Source organism: Boleophthalmus pectinirostris, unplaced genomic scaffold (genome assembly GCF_026225935.1).
Source record: "Boleophthalmus pectinirostris isolate CB_2022bp ecotype Guang Dong unplaced genomic scaffold, ASM2622593v1 HiC_scaffold_7, whole genome shotgun sequence".
NCBI classification, from domain to species: Eukaryota; Metazoa; Chordata; class Actinopteri; order Gobiiformes; family Gobiidae; genus Boleophthalmus; species Boleophthalmus pectinirostris.
The window spans coordinates 4,273,929-4,298,779 of NW_026571473.1; the positions used below are offsets into that span (position 1 = coordinate 4,273,929).

At 37.7% G+C, this 24,851-nt stretch overlaps 1 protein-coding gene across 2 annotated transcripts in view; it reads right to left on the minus strand.

The window, feature by feature from the left end:
- Positions 1 to 463: 463 nt before the first annotated feature.
- The window catches only part of fam102bb (family with sequence similarity 102 member Bb), a 44,008-nt gene continuing 19,620 nt past the window's right edge, over positions 464 to 24,851 (minus strand). Inside the window, exons 6-12 of one of the 2 annotated variants that reach the window (XM_020925224.2) lie at positions 22,871 to 22,962; positions 20,018 to 20,095; positions 17,106 to 17,201; positions 12,528 to 12,756; positions 10,117 to 10,253; positions 6,719 to 6,788; positions 464 to 6,598 (exon numbers count right to left, since the gene is read on the minus strand). In XM_020925224.2, coding sequence (XP_020780883.1) covers positions 6,556 to 6,598; positions 6,719 to 6,788; positions 10,117 to 10,253; positions 12,528 to 12,756; positions 17,106 to 17,201; positions 20,018 to 20,095; positions 22,871 to 22,962 — 745 coding nt within the window. In that variant the 3' untranslated portion in view covers positions 464 to 6,555. The remainder of the gene's footprint in view (positions 6,599 to 6,718; positions 6,789 to 10,116; positions 10,254 to 12,527; positions 12,757 to 17,105; positions 17,202 to 20,017; positions 20,096 to 22,870; positions 22,963 to 24,851) is intronic. The other variant, XM_020925225.2, reaches the window with a different exon arrangement.

Here is a 24,851-nt window from a genome sequence, read left to right on the forward strand (position 1 = left end):
GGGGTCAATATACCATAATAATAGGATTCTGACCCCAGGGTCAAAATCCTATACCACACCAGTCAGATCTGTGTAGAGGATGGCCCCGCTCACTGTAGATGTGAACATTCTTTGAGCAATAAAAATGTCCATACTTGAACAAATGTAAGATGGATAAGTTTAATGCCACACTATTCACGTTTACATGATGATTTTTAATTCCAAATTAATTGTTCTGAATTCCGAATAAACCTTTTCATTAGGAATTAAGTGTTTACATGCTCTTTTTACAGTGGAATTCATTTTTATTTGGAATTAAAGCTCTCATGTAAACGCGGCAGCTGTGAAACATTTCGGACAAAGTAATACCATCTCCACCCTGGACCCGAAAAGTTACACAATGCACCTTTAAGAATGATCTTGATCTGTGTCAGAACTAGTATAAGAACAAATAGTAACAAAAATGATTACGCTGTGTGGAAAATTACATCATATTGTCATTTTTTAGTATCGAAATAGGTATTATAGCTTCAAAATTCTAGTATTGTTACAGCATTAATCAGTAGCAGTATTAACAGTACCCAGCCCTAAATATGATGAAGTCTATTTACCAGCTGACAGACAGACACTAGCATGCAAACAGAGACATATCTGTGCACAGTTGTGAGGAGCTCTGCCTCTACTATGGCTTACAACAAAATGGTACACGCAACTTCAGCTCATCTTTGTAATAAAACTCACCACTCGTTCAGTACTACTCATTTGGATTTTAGTTTTCAAAAAGTTTAAAGTGCAAATGACAGGTTACACTATGCATTTTACTCAAACGGAGTTACTTAAAGTCTAGCAGAAAATGTTAAAGATGAGGAAATGTAAAGTATGTAAGGTAATTTTGTAACTTATACCGAGAAACCATGATGTAAACAAGGGTCAAAACGTGTCGAAATTACATAATTCTGATTAGATAAAGAAAAATAAATTACAACAGCTTTATTTTGTTAAATAAAGGTTTAAATTTTCCAAAAAATAAAATTGTCTCTGAATTTCAGATGGAATTTTGTGTATTGTTGACAAAGATGGACTGATTCCTTTTCAGAACGTCCTATAATTTTCAACTTTTTCAACACAACTTTTCTGCAAAAACTGCCACTTAAAAGGTGCACTATGTGACTTTTCAGTTGCTTGTTTCTATGGAGATGCCCTTGCTGTGCCTGGAATGTTCCGCAGTATAACATTAAACAGCTCTACTTTACGCTTATTCAATGATAGGTGGTTTTATAGCTCAAAAATACCTAGAAAAACAGACATTCTGACTGTGAGCGGGGTTGCCTCTCCACAGATCTGACTTTTAACATGGTCTGGTTTAGTTTCCATGAAGATAAACAGAACCTCCACTAGAAAAGTTACACAATGCACCTTTAACTACTGTAAAAACAACGATACGTATTGATCACAGGTATTAACTCAACAAATAATTCGATAAAAACAAACAAACATGAAAACCTGTCATATGCACTTTAAATGAGTTGTGTTCACATTGTAGAATTTGATGACATTGTAATCTCAGATAAGGGACCAATGTAACTGAAATTAAACATTTGAACTTTATATTGTGTAAGAGACAGAAAAACATTATACTTAAAGACCCTGTACCAGATTTTTTTTCCATGTATTTGAGCATTTTGTCTTGCCCCAGTACAGATATATCGTATAGTTGTTAGTGTTACCGTCTCTAAAAAGCACTTATAAAGTCATCATGGTGAATGCCGTATTTTCCGGGCTATTAGGCGCTCTGGATTATAAAATGTCATTAAATGGTCTATTTTCGAACTTTTTTCACAAATAAACCACACCGGACTTTAAAGGAAACACAACAGTGTGATGGGTGAGTGGTTTTGTTTGTTTGTGGCGTTCACGGTGACTCTGGGCTTTGTTCAGTTGTGGCGTGTAGGGAGGGTGCTGTCTGGGACCAACGGATTGTCGGCGTGTTCACAGTGACTCAGTTGTTCAGTTGTGTCTAGAAGTGGCACATTGCACTCGCTTTTTCGGTTCGTTCCTCTGTTCCGTTCCTCGTCGTGGAGTGATGAGTGTGTCTGTGGGTGTTTTTTGCTGCGCGGTCGCTGTCTGTGTGTGTTTGCGTGTACTGCTGCTTTGTAGTTTACTGAAGTCGTGATGGAACACCCGAGTGGATTCATGTATAGGGTGCTCTGGATTGTGTCCATTGTCCAATAGCCTGGAAAATACGGTATAAACTCATCGTGGTGAATACCGTACTTTCCAGGCTATTAGGCACTCTGGATTATAAGGTGCACGGTCATAGAATGGTCTATTTTTGAACTTTTTTTCACAAATAAACCGCAAAGGACTTTAAATGAAACACAACAGTTGGATGGGTCAGTGGGACTTTGTTTGTCATGTTCGCAGTGACTGGGAGTGTGTCTGCTGGTGTTTGTCGCCGCGCGGTCGCTGTCTGCTCCGTGTGTGTTTGTGTGTTCTGCGGGTGGTGCGGCTTTGTAGTTTACTGAAGTCGTGCTGGGACACCCGAGTGGATTTGTGTATAGGGCGCTCTGGCACAGTCGTTTTTTGATGGGGTTGGAGGCTTAAGAGCGCCTCATAGCCTGGAAAATACGGTAATTAGGACGCTCTGAATGCATAAAGCAAATGAGGAATAACTCTAACTGTTTTAAATGAATTAGTTTACGACAAGAAAAATCTGGTACAGCTCCGTTAACATGTCAATTTTTCCCCACAAAATCAGTCTGAACTTCTAAATTGATTACCATGTTTAGGAATGACTAAAAGCTAAAAGGCTGGTGAGTACTGAGCTGCTATAATGTGGCGTTAGACAGCTTTTATTTTCTAGTTAAATATCTGGCGTATCTCGTACTATCGATATGAACAGACCAGCTGTTTACATAAAGAAGCCACTATTTCTACATTGGCAGTGCAATAACCTTTGTACAGTCCCCAAACTGAAAAGAACAGTCGAGAACATCAGATATGTGGTCAAAAGTGAAGGAGATGTTGTGCGGCCAGTAGGGTTGGGCAATACGGAGATAAAAATCGACTTCTCATCTGATTCCTCTGACAAATTTCTTCTACGGTGATTCAGTACAGGCCTGCACGGTTCGAGAAAAAGACGCAATATTTGTGAGTTTTCCGTGCTTTTCCCCACCGACTCTTCAATAAGCTCTGTTCACGCTTATGTCACAAACCAGGAAGACTTTCGGGAACATGCGATGACGATTTCCAACAGCTTTGTTCAAGGTAGGAAGTCTGATAAAATCTAGGAAAAATGAGAAAATGTCCCAGTTTTGTTCATCTCTATGTCATTGTAGTGTTCTGTTATGTTCGGTTCATCAACAATTCCAACCACACCTCAGTTTTCATAATTTCACTGACGCACAACTCCGAGCGCTTTGGGTACATGTGATTAGAAGAGATGAGGCGCCAAATTCCAGATGATTCCAAACAGCACATACGTCTGCAGTCTCCATTTTACCAACGATCACATTTACTTCAGTGGGTTTGGGTTTTCAGTCCAGTGTCGGGAACTACACCGGAAGATGTCATCGCATGTTTCCAAACGTCTTCCTGGTTTGTAACGTAAAACATTTTAAGCAGCCTAAACTTGCGGATGTGGTCTAATCTCGCGTACATTTTAGACAAATCCTTTCCACTTCTCTGTGTTTAGAGCTTAAGCAAACGAACGTCCCCATCTTGCGGGATTTGCAGGACAAAATATCACAGATGCTGACAGGAGCGGGACTGAAAATTCTGTCCAGCTTAGACCTCTGACATAAGCTTGAATAGAGCCTATCGGTCACCCTTTAAGTGATTTAAAAGCAGCTTTAACCAGTTGTGGCGAAGTGTGAGCTCTTAAGCAGTAGATGGCGCTAGTTACCTTTTAAAGAGAATAAATACTTTGCACCTGATGTCAGTAACGTTCCCTGGGGGAGTGATGCTAACTGTAGGCATGCTCTGTCTGAAGCTCTATCAGAATTTAATCTGAACTTTAATTTAACACAATCTGAATAGTTTTAGCTAACAGATGAGAGGATTTGTGTTGTTAAACTGGGCTCTTTTAAAGAACATTACAGTCACAAGTTAACTAGCATTAACCAATAGTTTTTCAGTTTGTCGCTCGCACCTTTTTGTTGAAAATCAAACTCAAACAAGACCATGAACACTCGTACTGAGCACAGACTCCTGAAAACGTGTTGTTTGAATCCATTTTGTAATTTTAAGTTTTCAGACATTCTTAAAGCTTTTTTGGCTGTATTTAAATGTGTGTATTGTGTCTCCATAATAGTAACTGATGATCATTCTGCTAATAGGCTCTATTACCGCTTACCGCAAGACATTTGGAAACACGCAGATGACAACTTCCAGAGTAATTATGACACTGGGCCTGTGATAAACCAACAGCGGTCTTCACAACCTGACGGGATCCTAATCTCATTTTCAGAGTCACTTACAGCTGGTCATAAGCGAACATAACACAACGCTACAATGACATCTTTTAATTTTTTTGTTTAAATTAGACAAATTATAATAAACAAATTAATAGGCAATTTATAAAAGGAAAAAAAGAAAGAATACAATGACATCTAGATGAAGAAAACCGGGCCATTTTCTTAGTTTTGCCAAATTAGTTACTATCGTCGACAGAGCCCAAAGGAATCATCTGCATGTTTCCAAACGTCTACTGGTTTTGTGACTTAAGTGTGAATAAAGCCTATAGACATTCATGTAGAACACCTCCAGCCTGATGTCACTGCAAAGTATCAATATAAAGACAATAACCAAACATGAATTGTAATCTGGTCCAAGATGTTTTTGTAAATAGTGCGATGTAAACTTGGTCTCACACTCTGTTTACTGGTGCTAGTTTAGTTGTAGATGGTCAGTTATTGCTGTTACAGTTTGTATTGTTTTAATAATGTTTATCCTCAAAAACTTAAAAGTGTAAAATGTACTACGAAGAACATTTTTTATTCAAATACTTTTCAATTTCAAGCACCCACTCGAAATGGCTTGTGTATCACTTAGTCTCTTAGAAGAATTAGAATTATTTTTGCGTATTGCCCATTCCTACTTGACAAAATTACCTTTAACATTTGAAACTATGATGCGTTTGTACACTATAAGATTTAATTTATAGACTAGGATTTGGAAAGTCAATTGAAAGCCTTATAGGTCAAATGATGAAAGAAGTAGGGACCATCACTCTCAATCATTCAAATATAAATAAAAATAAAACAGTCCAATGGTTATTTGAGGAAAAGGTCAAAGTGTGCTCTTCAATTTCTCCAAAGCTGAACACCAAAACAGTACATTTTATACTACTATGCTGGAATATTGTACAAAAAGGAGTCTTTAAATTGGCTTTAAAAGTGATGGTACAGTGGGGGAATCATCGGTAAATAATATCACATGTTCATTTCAACTCATTCGAAAACCACTAGATTAATTCTAAGTAGCCCTGTCATTTATATAAGCCAATATTTTAGTTTGTGGCCAAAATTATGGATTAAAAAGGTTTCAATATAAGGCAAATATATCTTCAACTAAAAAGAAAAGTAAATGTGTTTCAAGAAGCACTATGTAACTTTTGTAGTGAAGAATCTGTCACTGTCTAGTTACCATGGAGATGTTTACTTTTGTCTGGAATGTTCCACAGTATGAAAAAAATAAATTAAACCTTTTTATCTTGCGTTTAATCAAGTACAGATGTTTTGTTTTGGGGGTTTTTTATGCCTTGAAAAACATACATTCTTACTGTGAGCGGGGTCGCCTCTCCACAGATATGACCTGGACACAAGCAATAAATGCCACCAGGTCAGCTTATAGGTCAGAACTGTGGAGAGGCGACCCCGCGACGTTCAACCCCGAATGTTTTTCAAGGCAATTTTGAGCAATAAATACTTCCAAATAATTCAATAAATGCAACAACATAAGTTTAATGTCTTACTGTGGAACATTCCAGGCAAAGGAATGACATCTCCATGGAGACAAGCAGGTGGCAAACCCTCCAGCAGAATAGTTCCACACTGTATCCTTAAAACTCAAGGGAAAAATCATAATATATTTTCCTATACGCGCTCCTAGTTCATTTTCCCGGTAAATGACTAAAATGATCACGAACATAAAAATAAGTCTAAAAAACACAAATAATATGTAAATTAAACAATCGTATCAAATCAATGTAATAAATTGTCCTTCAAAAAAAGTGCAGGGACCACAGCTTAGCAGCAGTAGCAGCTTTTAGCATCAAGAGCTTTAAACCAGTCACTGCCAGAGAGCGACTGAGGAATGTATCGAATCATGAAGTCCTTTAGTTTAGCTTGGTCCAATCTCTCACAAAAATCCTTTGTCGTTTTTGAGAGTAGATTCTTACACCTTACTTCATTTCACAGGTCTGTTTTTGAGATGATAAAGCTCCATGTTGTTCAAGGCTCCCGCAGTGTAATGAGGCGGGTTTAAACACCAGGGGGCGATGTTTGGTGGTTCACAGACTTGAGACACAGTGCTGCAGAGACACGAGAGCTCCTCCGAGTTCGCCTGGGTTTGATTTTAACGCTTCATGACGACCTGTTCATACGCACCGGCGCCAACTCTGGAAATAAGAGTCAAAATGCAGAAAGACAAAGATGTGAGACGAATGACAGGGAAGTGTTTTTTTCACTTTTACAAAAATAATAAAATGTAAAATATCTCGAGTGCCCCTGGTTCTGACCTGGTGGGCAGGTGATGACTCCCCAGAGCGGTGCTTCCTCCTGGGCCCACGAACAGACGCAGACCCTCCTCTGGAACACACACACACAGTAAAAATTTAAACTTTAGTCTTTAAATGCTCCTAAACTGCGCTTTTTTTGTGGTGGAACGTTCCGGTTAAATGGAGATCCCACTTAATCTGGGAAACGTTTTGTATCTTAAATATGACAAAGTTAGTTCATTTCTGTAAAATGTTCAATGTTGTATGGCATAAAATGTTTCTGTCTTCATGGAGAATGTTCCAGTGTGGTGTGGTTTTAACTTTCTATTTCCATAGGTTACTAGAGGTGTGCAAAAATATCAAAATATCTATATATCGTATCATTTAATATGCTGATACAATATCGATATCGTGGACTGCTGTATTGTTAACCGCCAAGAATATTTTTAGATGTAGTTTACTAAATTAATTTGTGTAAGAGCTACAGTTGTGTTGACATTTTCACTGTGGTGAGTAAAATGGGCCTTTGTCATATTCACTTTGCACAAACTTTTAGTATCAGAGCCATGATTTAGACTTTGTTTTTTTTACTGAACAGTATCGAATCGACGTGAAATATATCGTATCAAATCGTACTGAAATGAGAGATCACTTGTATAGAAAAGCGTATCATTTGTGTAAAATGTTCAGTGTTCATGTGCACCAACAAATCACACTGCAGCGATTCTCTGGGGGCTTTAAAAACTGTTTTATCATCTGTACTGAACTTATTTGCTGTAAAGATCAACAGCCTCACACAAAATAACACAACCTCAATGATAATGGCAGCGAGCATGACAAAACGCAAATTAAAAAAAAAAAAAAAAAGAAAAATACAGTTAAACACACATACACTACTACTTTGTTAAGGGCCAACTATTTACACTTCTTTCTGTGCAGTTTTGTTTTGAGTTCAGAAAATACAGAGTTAAAGAGAAAAACTATTACAAAAGTGTTGGCGTAATAACCTGTGAAATACTAGGGCGTAGGGCGAGTGGACGTGGCCTGTTTTGAACGGATCTCCATGGAGATTGGTCTAGAATGTTTCACAATATGGAATTCAATTTATATATCTTATACAATTAAAGATGTTTTTATTGCTCAAAAGTAGAACATACTCTCTTCTTTTTTTAAAAATACATGTATACATGTATATGGATATGTTTTAATGTATACATATTTATGTGTATATGGTAGGGTGGCACAATATATTGAATCGGTATCGCAATTTCAGTGGATCCACAGACAACAAAATATTTATATTTATTTATTTTTTCTCTTTTCCCATATCGTGCAGCCCTATATGGATCAACTATATTTGTGTGTGTGTATGAGTGTGTGCGAGCAAGTGGATGGGTAGGAGAGCAGGTGGTCATATATATATGTATATATATATATATATGTCTATGTATAATGTATATGTATAATATGTATTGTTTGGTTGGGAGGTGGGAATGGCAGAGACTGTTGACTGTTTCAAAAAGTAGTTAAAAATAAATAAAGTACAGCACCAGTCTTTACAAAATTACAGTGCCTTTCCACAGATCTAACCTGTAACTTGGCCTAGTGGTGCTACTAATTTTTCCCACGGAGATAGATACTGTACGTTGCCATATACTAAGCAAAGCAATATTATCTCCATGGAGACAGGTTGGTGGCAAACACTCTACCAGAAATGTGACACAGTGCACCTTTAACATTCAACAAGATTTTATACATATTTTAACAGTCACTGGCAACACATTTTTTATATTATTATATTATATTTGCAAATATTGATTTAAATGATTCTTAAGTTTTCCAGATGTGTTTTATTTCATTATAGATTTAAAGGTGCATTGTGTAACTTTTCTGATGGATGGTCCGTCAAAAGCTTTTCTCCATGTAGACGTTCTTGCTTTGTCTGGAATGTTTCACAGTATGGCTTTAAACCTTTCTATCTTCATGAAGACCAAACCAGATCACGTTACAGGTCACATCTGTGGAGAGGCGACCCCGCTCACACTCAGAATACCTGTTTTTCTAGGTATTTTTGAGCTATAAAACTATAAAAAGTAATAAATATAAGGTAAGCTATTTAATGTCATACTGTGGAACATTCTAAGCAGAGAAATGACATGTCCACAGAAACAAGCAGATGATGGATCCCAGAAAAGTAACACAATGCACGTTTGAAGACAGGTGGGGACTCACATATTTAGACTTGTCCTGTATATTTCCATGTTATGCCATGCTGGGAAACACACTCACGTTGGTTTGACTGCAGTACTTGTCATAGAGAGTCTGTTGCTAGGCGATCTAAAAATACTCTGTTGTATTGACAGCAGTGGTGGTCTGGCTCTGAGCGCTGAGACCTTGAGAAGGAAAAACAATGTCCTCCAAGATCACAGTGACTCAGGGGAAACACGAGAGCGGACACTGGGCATCAGCAGAGCGCCAGTGTGTGGAGGAGGGCGGACAGTACCAACATGTCCGCCCTGATTCAGTATAATGTAAGACGCTCTGTTCATTTACATCAGAGACAAAGTGAGGAAAGTGTGAGATTGTACTATGCAAACTTTTAATCAGTGCCCTTTACAGAATTTGGAAATTCTGAACTTTGGTCCATACCACATGCTTTTACTGACAGAGGATTGGCTGTAGACCTAGAACTTTTAGCTCATAAGTAGACGAGTAATTTTTGGACGTTTTTATTGCATTGAAAAATGTATTGAGTCCTTCCTGTGAATGGGCTTGCATCTGTACAAAGCTGACTGTTATTTGGCCTGGTGTACGGCCTTCTGCTGGTAATATAATAATATTACGCAATGTGGCATAAAATGGTTCTGTCTTCATGGAGAATGTTCCAGTGAGGAGTGGTTTTAACTTTCTATTTCCATAGGTTACTAGGGGAGTGCAAAAATATTGATATTGTATCTATTATAATATATCGATATCATGGGGTTCTGTATCGTTATCATCAAGAGTATATTTTACTATATTAATTTAAGTAAGAGCTACAACTGTGTTGACATTTTCACTGTTTTGAGTAAAATGGACGTTTTTCATATTAACTTTGAGCTAACTTAGTGGACTTTTAGTGTCACAGCCATGATTTAGCCTTTGTTTTTCACTGAACCGTATTGAATCAGTGTGAAATATATCTTATAAAATCATACTGAATCAAGAGCTCACTGTATCAAAAAGCGTATCGTATCACGGCCTATGTATCGAGGTATGAGTATCGTATCAGCAGCTTCTTAATGATACCTGGCCCTATAAATGACACCTCTAGAAAGTGACCAAAACTGATCCGTGTTCATTAGAAAGGACTAAATCGATGAATTGCCCTAAATACTGTATGTACTTTATTCACTGCATCCCCCCTCTCCCTCTCTCACCCTCTGCGCTGGAGTCCATTAAACTCGGGGTGAAGTCTTGGCTCTGGAGGATCTTTTCGACCACGTCATCGGCGTCGACTCGTGTGTCGTCCATTCGCTTCAACTGAGACTCCATGGAGTCCTGTTTCATGGGGATTCTGAGGAACAGCACACAGGGTTAGACCACACACTGTACAAAGACTGTTAGGCAAAACCACCAGGATTTACTCTAAATACTGGTTTTGTTCAAATTAATCACTTTTTATGGAACAATAATATTTTTTAAATACGTTTCAGTGACATCACACTACATACATCTCTATTGGTGGAATGTTACGCAGTTCATTCCTTTTTTTGGGGTATTTGTATGTATCTTTGCGGTGCCTGTCTCTGTTCAGAGGCATCCAGAAAAAAGGCAAATACATCTACTATATTTCCAAGAAGTCAGTGTATATAAAAAAATACAAAATCTACATTTTTTTAAATTTTTTATTTATTCAGCAGTTACCAGGGTGACACAAAATATACATTAATCAATTAACCCTTTATTATTAGTTTATCTACAACTCCAAAGCTCAGAATGCAGAAGTTTTTCTTCTTCCCACTCCTTTTCGAGAAATGTGCTTTTCTGTTGTTTACAATGTATATGTAGTATACATGATTATTGTTTCTCTCTTGACACAAACTCGAAATAAAAATGAATCAATGCTCTGTTCCACCTTGTGATGTCATTTAAAGTAGGTTTTCAAGTGGCTCCTCTCAAGAGTTCATGGCCCTGTTGAGGAGAGTGACTTTCAACAAAAAGGTGAGCATGACTAAGTGAAAAACTCTTGGCTAATTCTAGGTAACTTGTGTCTGTAATTTTAGGTGTGAGCTCAGATTAAGTCTAATTTGAGTGACAGAACTTCTGACAGAGTAGTGCTTTCAGTTAGCGTCACACCTCCAGGAAATGTTGATGACATCAGCTGCAAAGTATCAGCTGTCCTAGATAATCATAGCTCTTATTCACATGACTCCATTAACACAGCAGAGGTAAAAAGAAAGTTAGAAGAAAGAAAGTTACAGAGCGTGTGATTTATAACGTCAGCTGTACCCCCGCAGAGCTCACAGTGCATTTGAAACACAGAACACAGAACCACATCTGAACGCAGGAATCATGAGCAAACAATGGCCCACTTATGTAACCTGAGACACATTACTCTTGTAATCTAACCACCCTCATGTGTTTTCACTCTGGTATTACTGCTGCTTTAAAACTAGATTAATGCCCAGATGGACCAAAGGCTGCTCTGACAGAAGGCAAAAAATATATTTGGCAATACATAACTTCACCAGTGAATAAAACGTGGATAGATGAGTCTAATAGGATACAGTGAAACATTCCAAAGCCAAGTAACACCTTTAAAAAAAAGACTATTGTCCTATATTAGAGCTAGAGAACTTAGAATTGCCACGTTTACATGAGAGCTTTAATTCTGTTTAAAAAATCATTTAATTCTGTATAAAAATTTATTCCACTTTAAAAAGACCGTGTAAACACTTAATTCCTAATGAAAATGATTATTCAGAATTAAATAAATAAAGTAAGTGGGTGGTTTATTCTGATTTTAAAGCCGAATTAGTTTACTCCTCGCTCATGTAAACGTTTATTCTTCTTAAAAATAATTCTGGTTGTTCAGCTCGTTGGGTCGCCCTTCTGACACAATCGACGATCTGGCTCCACCAGTCCTGGCTTCGGACTTTCATCCACTGCTCTTTGGATACGTTTGTGCGCCGCTGTCCAGTCAGAACCCTTCCCGATGCCCATACGTTGAGCAAAATTAAATAAAGGTGATTTAACGTGTTTTTCACGTAAACCTCAATTCAGAATTATTATTTCCATGTAAACTCGAAGGAGAATATTTTAATTCCAAACTATTTTATTCAGAAGAATGAATCTGGAATTTAAAACATCTTGTAAACTTGGCCATTGTTTAACTTGGTCATTTATATTAGTGATTAACAAAACTTCATTAACAAAATCCACATTTTATTAATTATTTTAGCTGCACTCATCTGTATTCAATATTAGAATGTTGTGATGTTATCTGAAAACCAGCAACTGATGTCATCTGTCAACTGTTACGCAAGTTAGATTTAATCTTATCTTTATTTTAACACCAATAAAATGACTTGGTTGGAACTACAACAGGTAAGCATTAGCAAACAGTTTTTCAGTTAGTCTCTCTCACCTTTTTTGTTCTAAATCAAACACCTAAACAGAACCATGAATACTTGTATTGTTCACACTTTGAGTTTTCAGAGCTTAAAACTTTTAAGACAGCGTTTGGTAATGTGTGCTTTGTGTCACTAGAGCAACTGCTGAATATTCCAGAGATACATGTATCACACCCCCAGCATGATGTCACTGCAAATCAGTATCACAGCCTGACCTGTTGAGGCGTTCACATGACGACGTGCTCCGGACGGGGGAGGAGCTGGCGGTGCTGTTGGGCGGTGATGCACTCGGGTGCTCTGGTAAAACTGGGCACGTTCGGTTTTCCCGTTCCTCACTGGGCTCCGGGATGCTGCCGATCCCGGTGGACGTGCTGCCGATGGAGTGGTTCCTGCGATGGCTGAACTCCGTAATACTGGAGGAGCGCGAGTGGCCCGTACTGTAGCCTGCAAGGGACAAAAGACACGAGGGTTAAAGATTTATACTGTGGCTGCTCATGTCCAAGTCCATATCTTAACCTGATTGGAACATTTTAGAGAGAGAGACTGGACACTTTGTTTCTGTGGGCCAAAGACGATGACTTCAGTCTTGTCTGAGTTCTATTGTCACTGCTGGCAAATTTGTCCCTTCCCAGCTGGGACAACCTGCAGGGGTCCCAGGATCAACCCCTGGGGCACCCCACAGGTCAAGCCCATGTGATCTGAGACACTGTTTCCAATTTCAACAAAATACTTCCTTCTAGTGGGCAATTATTTTTTTCCATAGGGCCACATGAGAAACAGAAAATATTGTGGAGGCCAAAATGCTTCACTTAATTCTGGATAATATGAATTTTATTTCTTTATAAAAAGCAGTAAATTTCATTGTTTCGACTGGGAAGAGTTTGTTATGATTAAGCAATGAAAAAGTGAGGTTGCCTTACAAAAATGTCACTTCTAAAATAAAAACAAACAAACAAACAAACAACAAAAAACCCCATCTAAAATAAAAGCAATGCAGCTTTAGTACATGCATGAGGTAAAATTCTAAAACATGTTTCTAAATGAGCTTAAATGGGCCGGTCAGAGTCAACCAAAGGGCTGAATGTGGTCTGGGTGCTCTACAATGCCCACGTCTATTCTAGATATTCACACGTTTTTAACAGAGTTCTTCTCTCAAACTGAAACACTGTTCCACCTTGTGATGTCATGTGGTAATACAGGAAGTGCTCCACTTTGTTTTAACTCCATACACCTTCACTAGAATCATTGGATAATTTCAGACCTGGAATTGTCAATCTCTACTGAACTGAAGGTAAAATGTTGCTGTTAACGTGAAAACTACCACTTCATGACATCACAATGTAAAAGAGAGCATTTTGAGCGTTCGAGATGTAGACAGAATAATAATAAAGGGTTACTCAAACAATATAGACCCTTTAACTATGTCAACTCTCACTCATGTGCTGATTTAAACGTGCATTTAAAACTAACATAACCACGTCTTAATGCAGCTCAGACCACGACCTGCTTCTGTAACACGAGCCCCATTATTCTGATCTAATAAGCCTTTTACATTAGAGGCCCATGTGTTTATCACTAATGAATTATTTATAAAACTGCTGCTATAAAAACTACATCTATATGACTGGCTCTGAACAGCTAATATCCTTCATACAATATTCATTATTAATGTTGTTGAGCTTTTAGTGCTTTAACGATGATGAAGAGCTGATTAAAATGCAACCATTCAAATATTCATGCGTTTTATCAATTCATTCCTATATTTATTCATATACTGGTTTATTTTATATTTAAAGAGGGTTTATTATGCTGATTTGACTTTTTGGAGCTTTGTACCATGTTATAACGCTGTTCCCTCATCAAAAACACGCCTGAAGAGGTTTTAGATGTCATCCGTGCATGTTTGACTAATTCAGTGATCTCTCCCAGGCCCTATTCAAACCCTCCTTACAACTGATTCATTATATCATTACATTATGATCCTGTACAAGGCTCCGCCCACAAACCCACTAGCCTATGTCATCGTTGCTTAGATCCATGTTGCTTCCACACAACGATTCTTCATAAATATACAAAAGCGAGACACAAAACAAGACAGCGTTGTACTGTGACTGTGTTGTGATGGAGCTCTGAAGGGGGAGTGACTTAGAGTGGAGAGTAAGAAGAGGGGGGAGGAAAGTTAAATTTATAAAACATGTCAATACATTGTTTTAGGCGAATATGTTGATTTAAATATGTCAATGTGAAGAAAATAAAAGTTTAAGCTGAGACCTTCTGTTACAGATGTACTATGTCACTTTTCTGGTGGAGGGTCTGCCATCTTTTTGTCTCCATGGACATTCCTCCATTCTCCATTCTCCATTCCTGTTTGGAATGTTCAGCAGTATGGCATTTAACTTTATCTCCATGGAGACAAGGTTGTAGCACCACTAGACCAAGTTAGAGGTCAGATCTGCGAAGAGGCAAGCCTGTTTTTCAAGGCATTTCAGGGACTTAAAAAAAAACTAATTGAATAAATACTTTTAATAAATACTTGGCTTGGTTTTGTCACCTTCTTGTCTCTATGGATATAGATACCTGCAATGCCATACTGTGGAACATTCCATGGAGACAAGCAGGTAGCAGACCCCTCAACAAGATACAGAACTGGGTGGTAGCTTCACCTGCTCGTCTCAGTAAATATAGATATGTTTAATGCCATACTGTGGAACATTCCAGGTAAAAGGAGGGTGATGTCCAGATTTCCAAACAAGAAGTAAAATTTTAAACCTAAAAAAAGCCTTTTTTAAGTAAAGGGGGAGTGACAAAAACAAAAGTGAAACAAATAAAAACAATAAAAAAATAATAAATACTTTTAATAAATACTTGGCCTGGTAGTGTCAGCTGCCTTTCTCCGTGGATACAGATAACTGAAATGCCATACTGTGGAACATTCCAGGCAAAAAATCTAGAGTCAAGAAGGTGGCAGACCCGTCAGCAGAACAGAAGTTACATAGTGCCCTTTAATACCCTTTAAACCACAGGAAGAGAGAGCGCGGCTTCACTTTGCTTTATCATTGTGAGGCGTATCAGGCTGCACTTCCATCTTTGATTACGGTCATCTGATCCGACACAAATGGAAACGCGATCAATCAGACACACTTTCACTTTGCTCCTTTTAGCAGAACACTTCCCACTTTCACTCAGTGCCATCCATCACCACGGGGGCGAGAGCAGCTGAAAATCACAAGACTTTAGGGTGGTGGTGAATGCTGAGAAGAATTAAAAGATTTCACAGTTTTGTTTTTGTTGTTTTTTTTTTTTTGTCTGCCCATTTTGCTGGCTTTTAAATATTTTTATTGGGATGAGGGAGATCCAAACGTGTTATGCAAGTGTTATTTATCCTTCAAATCACTACTGCACTACTGAACCGCTTTGCATGATTAAAAGTGCAAACATTAGGAGACGATGTGCGCACTGTATCACCATGGTAACTGCTGAACATACCCACCATAGCCATACAGAACCCCCCAGTGAAGCATCATTTGAGCTGAAAATCACAAGACTCTAGGGTGGATGTTCATACTGAAAATAATTAAAATGTTCATATAAAAAAATTTCACAGTTCTGTTTTTGTGATGATTTTTTTTTCTGCCCATTTTGCACATTTTTTAAATCATATTTATTAGGGATGAGAGAGATTAGAGAGATCTAAATGTGTTATGCAAGTGTTAATAATCCTTCAAATCACTGAACTGCTTTGTATGAATAACACCAATTACATTATGAGTTTGTAAATAGTCAACCAGGATATCGACTGAACCAATATCATGGAATTATACCCAATCCAGCAAATAGAAATAATAATAATAGAAATATTGATATATCGTATCATTTAATTTGATGATACAGTATTGATATTGTGGGCAGCTGTATAGATACATTGCCAAGAGTATTTTTAAGTACATTTTACTAAATTACTACAATTGTGTTGACATTTTCACAGCTTTGATGAGTAAAATTTAAATTTTTCATGTAAACTTTGCACAGACTTAATGTACTTAGTATCTTTTAGCATCCCAGCCATGATTTAGCCTTTCTTGTTCACTGAACCATATCGAAAAATGCAACGTATCATAGCCTCCCTACCAGTATCGGTATCCTGGCATCCCTTGTTTTGATGATTATTAACATACTGTACCATTTGTATCTCAAAATAACCACTGCTTTCGATATCACAACACAATCAGCATGTGTTCTGCTAATGAAACTACTGCACATTGCATCAGGTTTGTGAAGTTTTGTGTCATGTTTTTATGTATTTATGGAGGATTATCATGTAGGAGCAATGTTGACGTAGGCTTGTGGGCTGAGCATAGAAATTTAAACTAGCAGTAAGGAGGGTTTGAATAGGGCCTGGTAGAGATCACTAAATTACTCAAACATGCATCTAAAACCTCTACAGGCATGTTTTTGATGAGGGCTCAATGATATAACATGGTAGAAAGATTTTTTTTTAAACGCCTTCTTTAAATCTAAGGTTAAGCTTGGCAAATATGCACCAAAAATATATTGGACCACAAGTAAAATAAATCAAGCCCCAAAATCCTGCAAACATTAGAGAACTTTAGAAAATGGAGCTGGATGTTAGATATTGGCTAGTATTACTCAAATGTAGCAAAACATCTCCCACCTCTAGCAGTAATATTTCATAAAGATTTTAAATTCTTGAACATATATCTTCGTAATCCCTCAGAGGTCCAGGTAGGTTCCACAGCAAAAGAAAAAGTCATCTGATAACACACAAATCTTACCTGAGACTTTGGACTGCTGGCTGGCGTAGCTGGAGGTCCGAGAGTGACCACATCCTCCCAAATCTTCAGAAACTGGACATTTCCCCTCTCGACTTTCTGCAAGAGTCAAACGTAAGCAAAGACATTTAACAGAAAATATCAATGTCAGTCTGTGAGTCTAACTAGAGGCACTGCTCTGTCTGAAGCACTGCTACTCAAGTTTGAGTCTTTTTTAAAATTACAATAGGATATAACATTGAACAAAATACAAAAATAAATATGAAAACAAGACACAAATACCTAAAACAATACCTAAAATGAACAACAAAACAACCACCCCTAACTCACTTCTTCCCTCAAAATACACACACACAAATTTAACTAAATAAAAATAAAAGTAATGTACCTAATAGTGCAGCATAACCCTACTGCTATGCCCCATTTATAATTTCATTTTTCTTTTTTTATATACTTATTATACTATATACTTATTTTATATACTTTTTATTTTCACCGTATCTTTTACTTTTAGAGTTAAGAGTTTTAACACAGCAAGATTCAGTTTTTTTTGTCACTTTTTCTTGAAAATCAAACTGTTAAAGATAACCATGAACTCTCATACTGATCACAGGCTCTGAAAATGAACTGTTTAAATTATATTTTTAAATAATTTTAAGACCATTTTAATTGTTTTAGCAGTGTTTGCAAATGTGTCCATTGTGTCACCATGGTAACTGCTGAACATATCCACTGTAGACATGCAAAACAGAAACCCTTCAGCATCATGTCACTCTAGATTATCAGTGGTTTTGAAATGCTGTAACGTCACCATGGAGACAAGCAGATGGCAGACCCTCATCAGAAAAGTTACATAATGCACCTTTAACACGGAGAGCATTTGCATAGACAGTCATTATCACATGAATAGATACACTTTTCTGTCGCCGAGGAAATAAATGCACGGCCTCAGAATCGGTTGACGTCGTCTCCGTGGCAACAGAAGATGAACAAAAGGGATGTGAGAAACCAAACAGAAGCTGTCACCACAAACTCATGCGGCTGCAAAAGACACGCGCTGCTCGTCCAGTGCACTGACTCATATCAGAACTGAAAGTACCTGATTTTCATACCACAAATGCAGGAAGTAGCTGTTAAACTCTTATAAGCAGCTTCAACTAGCTCCTAACTCTGACTAACTGGCAGTGCTAAAGCTGTCAAATTTTGAAGAAAACTCAACCTTTCCTGAAAAACATTAGAATGGTCTCATCAACACTAGTATAAGACCACATGGTGATACAAAAAGAAACTATATTTTTGTTATAAGTAGGGCTGGGCGATATGGGGAAAAAAGGATCATGATAGATTTTTTTTTTCCATAGTGATCGATCTCAATTTTCAATTCAATCTTCTTCCATCTTATTGAAAACATAGGCAGGTATAAAGAGCAGTGTGTCACTAGAGGTTTTATTCTGTGTTGATAGGACCAACAAGCGTGGAGATAACTTACAAGTTTGGAATGAGTTTGTACAATATATTAAACCTAAAAGCATGTGACAGTATATTGACAGAAACACCAGTGATGTCCATGCTCTAAATAAGGACTTCAGTTTCACTCAAAAGCGGTGAGAAAATAGGCATTAACTTTCCATACCTTGGAGTATAATGATCGGAAACAGAAGAGGAGAGAAAGAGGAGAAAATGTGGGGAGCTGGATCAGACAGGGAGGGGCAGTGACACTGCACACAGAGGTAGAGATGAGGAGAAACTGGACTTTTAGTCAAAACTTAAGGAAACAGACGCTCTGTAGCCCTGACTACTTTCTCCTAAACAAGAGAGCATAAATCCTCATCAGCACTATGCGTTCTCACTGCCACATGATTGACTGGAAACCTGTCTATTACAATGCACTTGCCATATCATCAAGATCGACCAAAGTCAAGATGATTTTTTGCACAGCCCTAGTTATAAGTGTCCTTTTTAAAGAAATTTTGGTTAGGGACTAGGGATGTGACCATATCAAAATCCCTTGATACGATATTTTCACAATATGCATCTCACGGTTCGATATTTACTGCAATAGGAGGTTTTCTGTTTCTAGAATGTGATGATGTCATCTCTCAGATGGGAGGCAAGAGACAGATTTTCCTATTGATAACACTGCACTTTCCTATGAAATATTTAATATCTAATAATGTTGAACCTGATCATGTCTATTAATGACTACACCTAAAAACTCACTTGTATTGCAACAAATATCTGCATTTTCACAATGTAAATTTTAGCTTCCTCCCATCTGTATTAAATATTATAGGCCTATAGAATGTTGTGATGTCATCTGAAACTCAGCAATATTTTGTGGAGACTTAGAAAATAGTGAATATGCTACTTTCCTTTAAAAGCCTTGAAACGCCTTTGGTACTGTTATAATATGAAGAATTAAGGTTTAAAACTACTTAATAACAGTTATTTCCTCATGTAGTCTGCACTTACATCACTAAAGTATCATGGTCTATGTAGTTCCCTCTGTTTTTAAGTTATTGCTGCTCCAAGTTTATTTGTATTCGTACAGAATAAGAAAGGCATTGCAATCATCATAACTAATATTTTAAGCAAAGAGACTTTTAATTCGATATACTGAGGGCCTCTGATAATATTGTGAGATTTTTGATGATTGTTCGGTTATCGTTACATGCCTATTAGAGACACACCAATTTTCAATACAGGTATTTAATAACAGTTACATAACACAATAAAATAATGTAATAAATTAACTGTATTTTGAGAGGAAAACAATGACATTTTCAATCCTTACACTGATATGGGCAGGTACTTAAAGCCATCGTATCTAATTAAATAAATAAATACTTGGCCTGGTAGCTTCACCTGCTTGTCTCCATGGATACAGAGAAATGTAATGTACTGCTCAAAAATACCTTGAATAACGGGCATTCTGACTCTGAGCTTGTTGGCCACTCCACAGATTTCACTTGTAACTTGGTCTGGTTTGGCCTCTATGAAGATAAAAAGGTTTAATGCCATACTGTGGGACGTTCCACGAAAAAAATATAGTATTTCAAGACAAGCAGGTAGCAGAAGCTTCAGCAAAATAGGTAAGTGGCCTGGTAGCTTCACCTGCTTGTCACAATAAATACAGACATGTTAAATCATTTCCTTTGTGAATCAGTAAAGTTCCCCTAAGCCTAAATTTAAGCCTAAATTTAATGCCAAACTGTGGGACATCCTAGGTAAAACATCTCAGAAATCTGTATCGTATCTTAAAATCCTGGATTGGTGTATCTTTAAGTTAATTGTATGAAAATTTTATTATCGTGACAACACACAACTTTTATGAAAAAATGTCTATAAAAAGTTTCAAGTCAAACTATAGCATCAGACCGGGGCCAAATGTGGAATTACCTCTACATATGTCACAATTGTTGCCCGTGTCCAACCAGAAAGTAAAATGGGCTCTATTCATGCTTATGTCACAAAACCGGACGACGTTTGGAAACTTGCAGATGGTGACTTCCTTTGAGTTCTGTTGGCGATAGTTTTCAGAGATTTTGTCTGAGTTACTGAGAAAATAGCACAGTTTTCTTTATCTAGATCTCATTGTATTGTATTCTTTCTTGTTTCCTACAAACTGCCTATTAATTTGTGTATTACAGTTTGTCTAATAAAAAAAATAAAAATGTCACTGTAAGTGTTCCGTTATGTTGGGCAGATCAGCAGTTCCAACCAGCTGCCTGTAAGTGACATCGAAGACACGACTAGAGTCCCGTCCTCCATGAAAAGCTTTGGCAGGTTGTGACAGCCAAGCATTTTTCATTTGGAGCCTACAATAAACTTCACCAAAATAAAAAGTCAGTTCTTAAATATAATAAAATTATGCTAACTATGTTCTGGTGAAACGACTAGTCTAAACTGCCCACATGCGTTTTAATAATAGAGAATCATAAAATGGTCCAAAGCTGTTGCAGAGTCTGGCCTCTTTACCCACTGCACTGCCCCCATCACACTAGCACAGGGCTCTATTTTTATCTACTCACAACCCAAGGGTCACAGCAGATTGTGGCTAATCTAAGAGAGAGTGAGTTTAAATTATACATGAAAGAGCTCCAGATTCCAGCAGGATTTATGCGCCACACGATGCATTCACACATGAACAGGCAGAACGTGGTTTAGAGCAGCCACTGGAGCTGATGCTTTACAGTATAAATATACGACTGTTATTAGGCCTGTCACAATAAATACTATATCAAGTTATCCTTCAGTACAGATGGAACAATAATTTAGGGGTCAATATTTACAGTAGGTACTTTTTCTTGGTGCTAATGGGACACTGGGGTTATTTTTCAGCACTACAATAAGATTTGAGCTGTAGAAGGTTGAATTATAAACTTCTATGACTCTATGGGGGTCTGTCACCTGTTTATTTCTATGGATATGTTCAATGCTTTGCCTGGAATGTTCCACAGTATGACATTAAACAGCTCTACCTCACATTTATTAAATTCAGAGGTGGTTTTATAGCTCAAAAGTACCTTAGAAAAACAGACATTTTGACTGTGAGCCGGGTCGCCTCTCCACAGATCTGACCTGTAACTTGGTCTGGTTTGGTCTCCAGGAAGATAAAAAGATTTAATGCTATACTGTCTACTTGCATCTCTCATGGTGGAATAGTTAAGAGTTATCATAGTGACACAATAGACACATCAGTAAACACTGGCCATGTTTACATGAAGTTTTTTAATTCTGAAAAAAATATTCTGAATTAAATAGTTCGGAACTAAAATATTCTCCTTCAAGTTCACATTGAAATATTATTTCTGAATTGAGGTTTACATGGAAAACAAGTTAAATCCTCTTTATTTAATTCTGCTCAGCGTCTGGGGGTGGGAAAGGTTCTGATTGGACAGAGACACAAAAGTATTTACGTCTAAAGAAGAAAACACACACTTCAGCTGCTATTGGCTTTTTTGTCATCTCAGTTTATCGCTACGCCACGGACACAAACATGATCCAAACTTTTCTCGCAGTCGTTCCGATGATAATTACGCAGCAGCTGGAGAAATCTCTCATCACACTTTACGTTTGTGAGCTGAGGAGGAGAAGGGAGGAAGAAGACAAAGTGAGTGTGAGGCTGCTCTACCTCAGCCCACTCCCACATCCCGCTCACAAATCCAAAGAGACATGGATCAAAGTCTGAAGCCAGGACTGGTGGAGCCGGATCGTCCGGATCGCGTCAGAAGGGCGACACAACAAGCATGAACTGAACAACTGACATTATTTTTAAGAAGAATAAACGTTTACATGATCGAGAAAAAAATGTATTTGGCTTTAAAATTGTAATAAACCACCCACTTACTTCAGAATTAAGTATAATTCAGAATAATCATTTTCATTAAGAATTAAGTGTTTACATTCTCTTTTTAAAACAGAAAAAATTTTTATTCAGATTTTAATTATTTTTATTTGGAATTAAAGCCCTCATGTAAATATGGCAACTGTCAAAAACAACACATTTTCAGGAGCCTGTGGTCAATACGAGTGCTCAGTCCTCCAGAGTTTGATTTGCAACAAAAACAGAGTGACTGAAAAACTGTTGGCTAGTGCTTGCTAACTTGTGACTAATTTTATGTGTAAGAATCGCCTGTTCTAATTCCAGCTAAGTCAGTTGTTGGTCAGATTGTGTTAAAATCAATCTCAGAATAACGTCTAACAAAGCCTCAGACAGAGCTGTGCCAACAGTTAGCATCACACCCCCAGGAAATGTTTGGTCTCACCTGAGGATTTCTGGGAGTCTCCTCCTTTCCGTTCCTCCAGCAGACCCTCCCCTTCACTCTGCAGACCCACCACTGTGGCTGTGGACGGGGGCCTGGAAGACGATATGAAACTCTTAAAACATGGTGTGTTTCACTCTTTTTAAAAGGTGCACTGCACAACTTTTCTGCATAAAAGTTACATACTGTGGTTTTAAACACAACAGTGCAGAAATATAACCTGATATCTTTATTTGAAAGATTACAATGCACCACAATTTAATGAATATTTTTGCAGCTTTCTGGAAGATTTCAGATTCTAAAGACAAAATTGGGACTAAAATTAAATTAAACCCTTACGTAAACCAGAACTAAACCAAGACTAGACCCCAACTAAACTAGGACTAGACCAGACCTAAACCAGGACTAGGGTTGGGCGGTAATATGGTATTACGGTGTACCGCGGTATCAAAAAATAGCAACGGTATCAGTTTCATTACCATCATTAAAAAAATCTGCAGCGCATAAGAACCTAATATTATCATTTAGTGATTTCTAAATTTGTTCAGCACAAATTAATGTGTGGTTGTATTTTCAAATTAATGTTATCAAGATTTAAAACTAATAGTGTCTATAATGTTTCTTTTAACTGTGTGGGGAAACGACGTTCAATAAATTTCGTTCCGTTGTCATGTGACGTTCATAAGGGAGACCAAGACAAGACGGCATGTCCGGTCGCAAGTGAGTTGGTCCCCCCCAAAAATACTAGCACTTCTGAAATTTGGCAGCATTTTGGCTTGAGGCCACATTTCTTTACGTTTTACAGAAACAAATCTTAAAACCACGTGGCTAATTTGCATGAACTTTAAACGCTGATAAAACAGCTCGCTTCTTGTGCTGCTGACACGGTTTAGCTTCTGTCATGTGACTAAAGGACACGACTCAGTGGAATATATGTTTTTTTCAGTGGAATATATGTTTTTTTTCAGTGGAATATATGTTTTTTCTGCGACAAAGGATGTTGCGGCTGATGGTGTCTGTTCTGTGCGTGTGTTGCATTGGAGACAGTTCGTGTTTAAACTTTTCAGAGAAGTCCAAGACTAGACCCAAACTAAAGCAGGACTAAACCAGACCTAAACCAGGACTACAAGACCAGAATTAAACCAAGACTAGACTAGAACTAAAGCAGGACTAAACCAGACCTAACCCTGGCCTAGACCACAACTAAACCACGTATAGACCAGAACTAGCCCAGGACTAAACCAGAACAAAACCAGACTAGAACTGTAACAAACTAGGCCAAGATTTGATATTATATTCCACTCTGGACTTTAATGGATTCCACGTAGAATGTGTGCCTTAAATTGGACTGTCTGCTGACCCTGTTTAGTACAAAAGAGCAGTGCATTTGGGCTCGAGAGGAGGCAGCGCCTGTGGGACTTTGGCATTTAAATAAAATAAAAATGAGTCAGATTTGGCAGAAAAAAAACAGGCCACAGTCGGTGAATCATTTCTGGGTCACACTTGGCCTCAGAGTAAAAAGACTTCTGAATTTAGAACAACGCTTTTCTACTCTTTAAAAACTGTGACAGTGAAAGTGAGACTGCGTATTTAAATTAAAGGGCCCATATTTTCTGATCTATGTTCTAATGTTGTTTCCTCATCACAAACAGACCTGGAGTTGTGTTTTGTTTCATTCATTCACACCAAACCCTGCAGATTTAGGCTGAGTTCTTCTCTCAAACTGAAAATGCTCTATTCCACCTTGTGATGTCATGTCGTAATACAGGAAGTGCTTCACTGTGTTTTTTTAAACTTCATACTCCTTCACAAGAATCATTTGGGTAATTTCAGGCCCGGAATTTACAATCTCAACTGAACAAAAATGCAGAACTTTAAAAATTCCCGCTTCATGACATCACAAGGTGGAACAGAGCGTTTTGAGCTTTGAAGATGTAGACAGACTAATGACGCAGGATTACTTAAACATGTGTGAATGAAACAA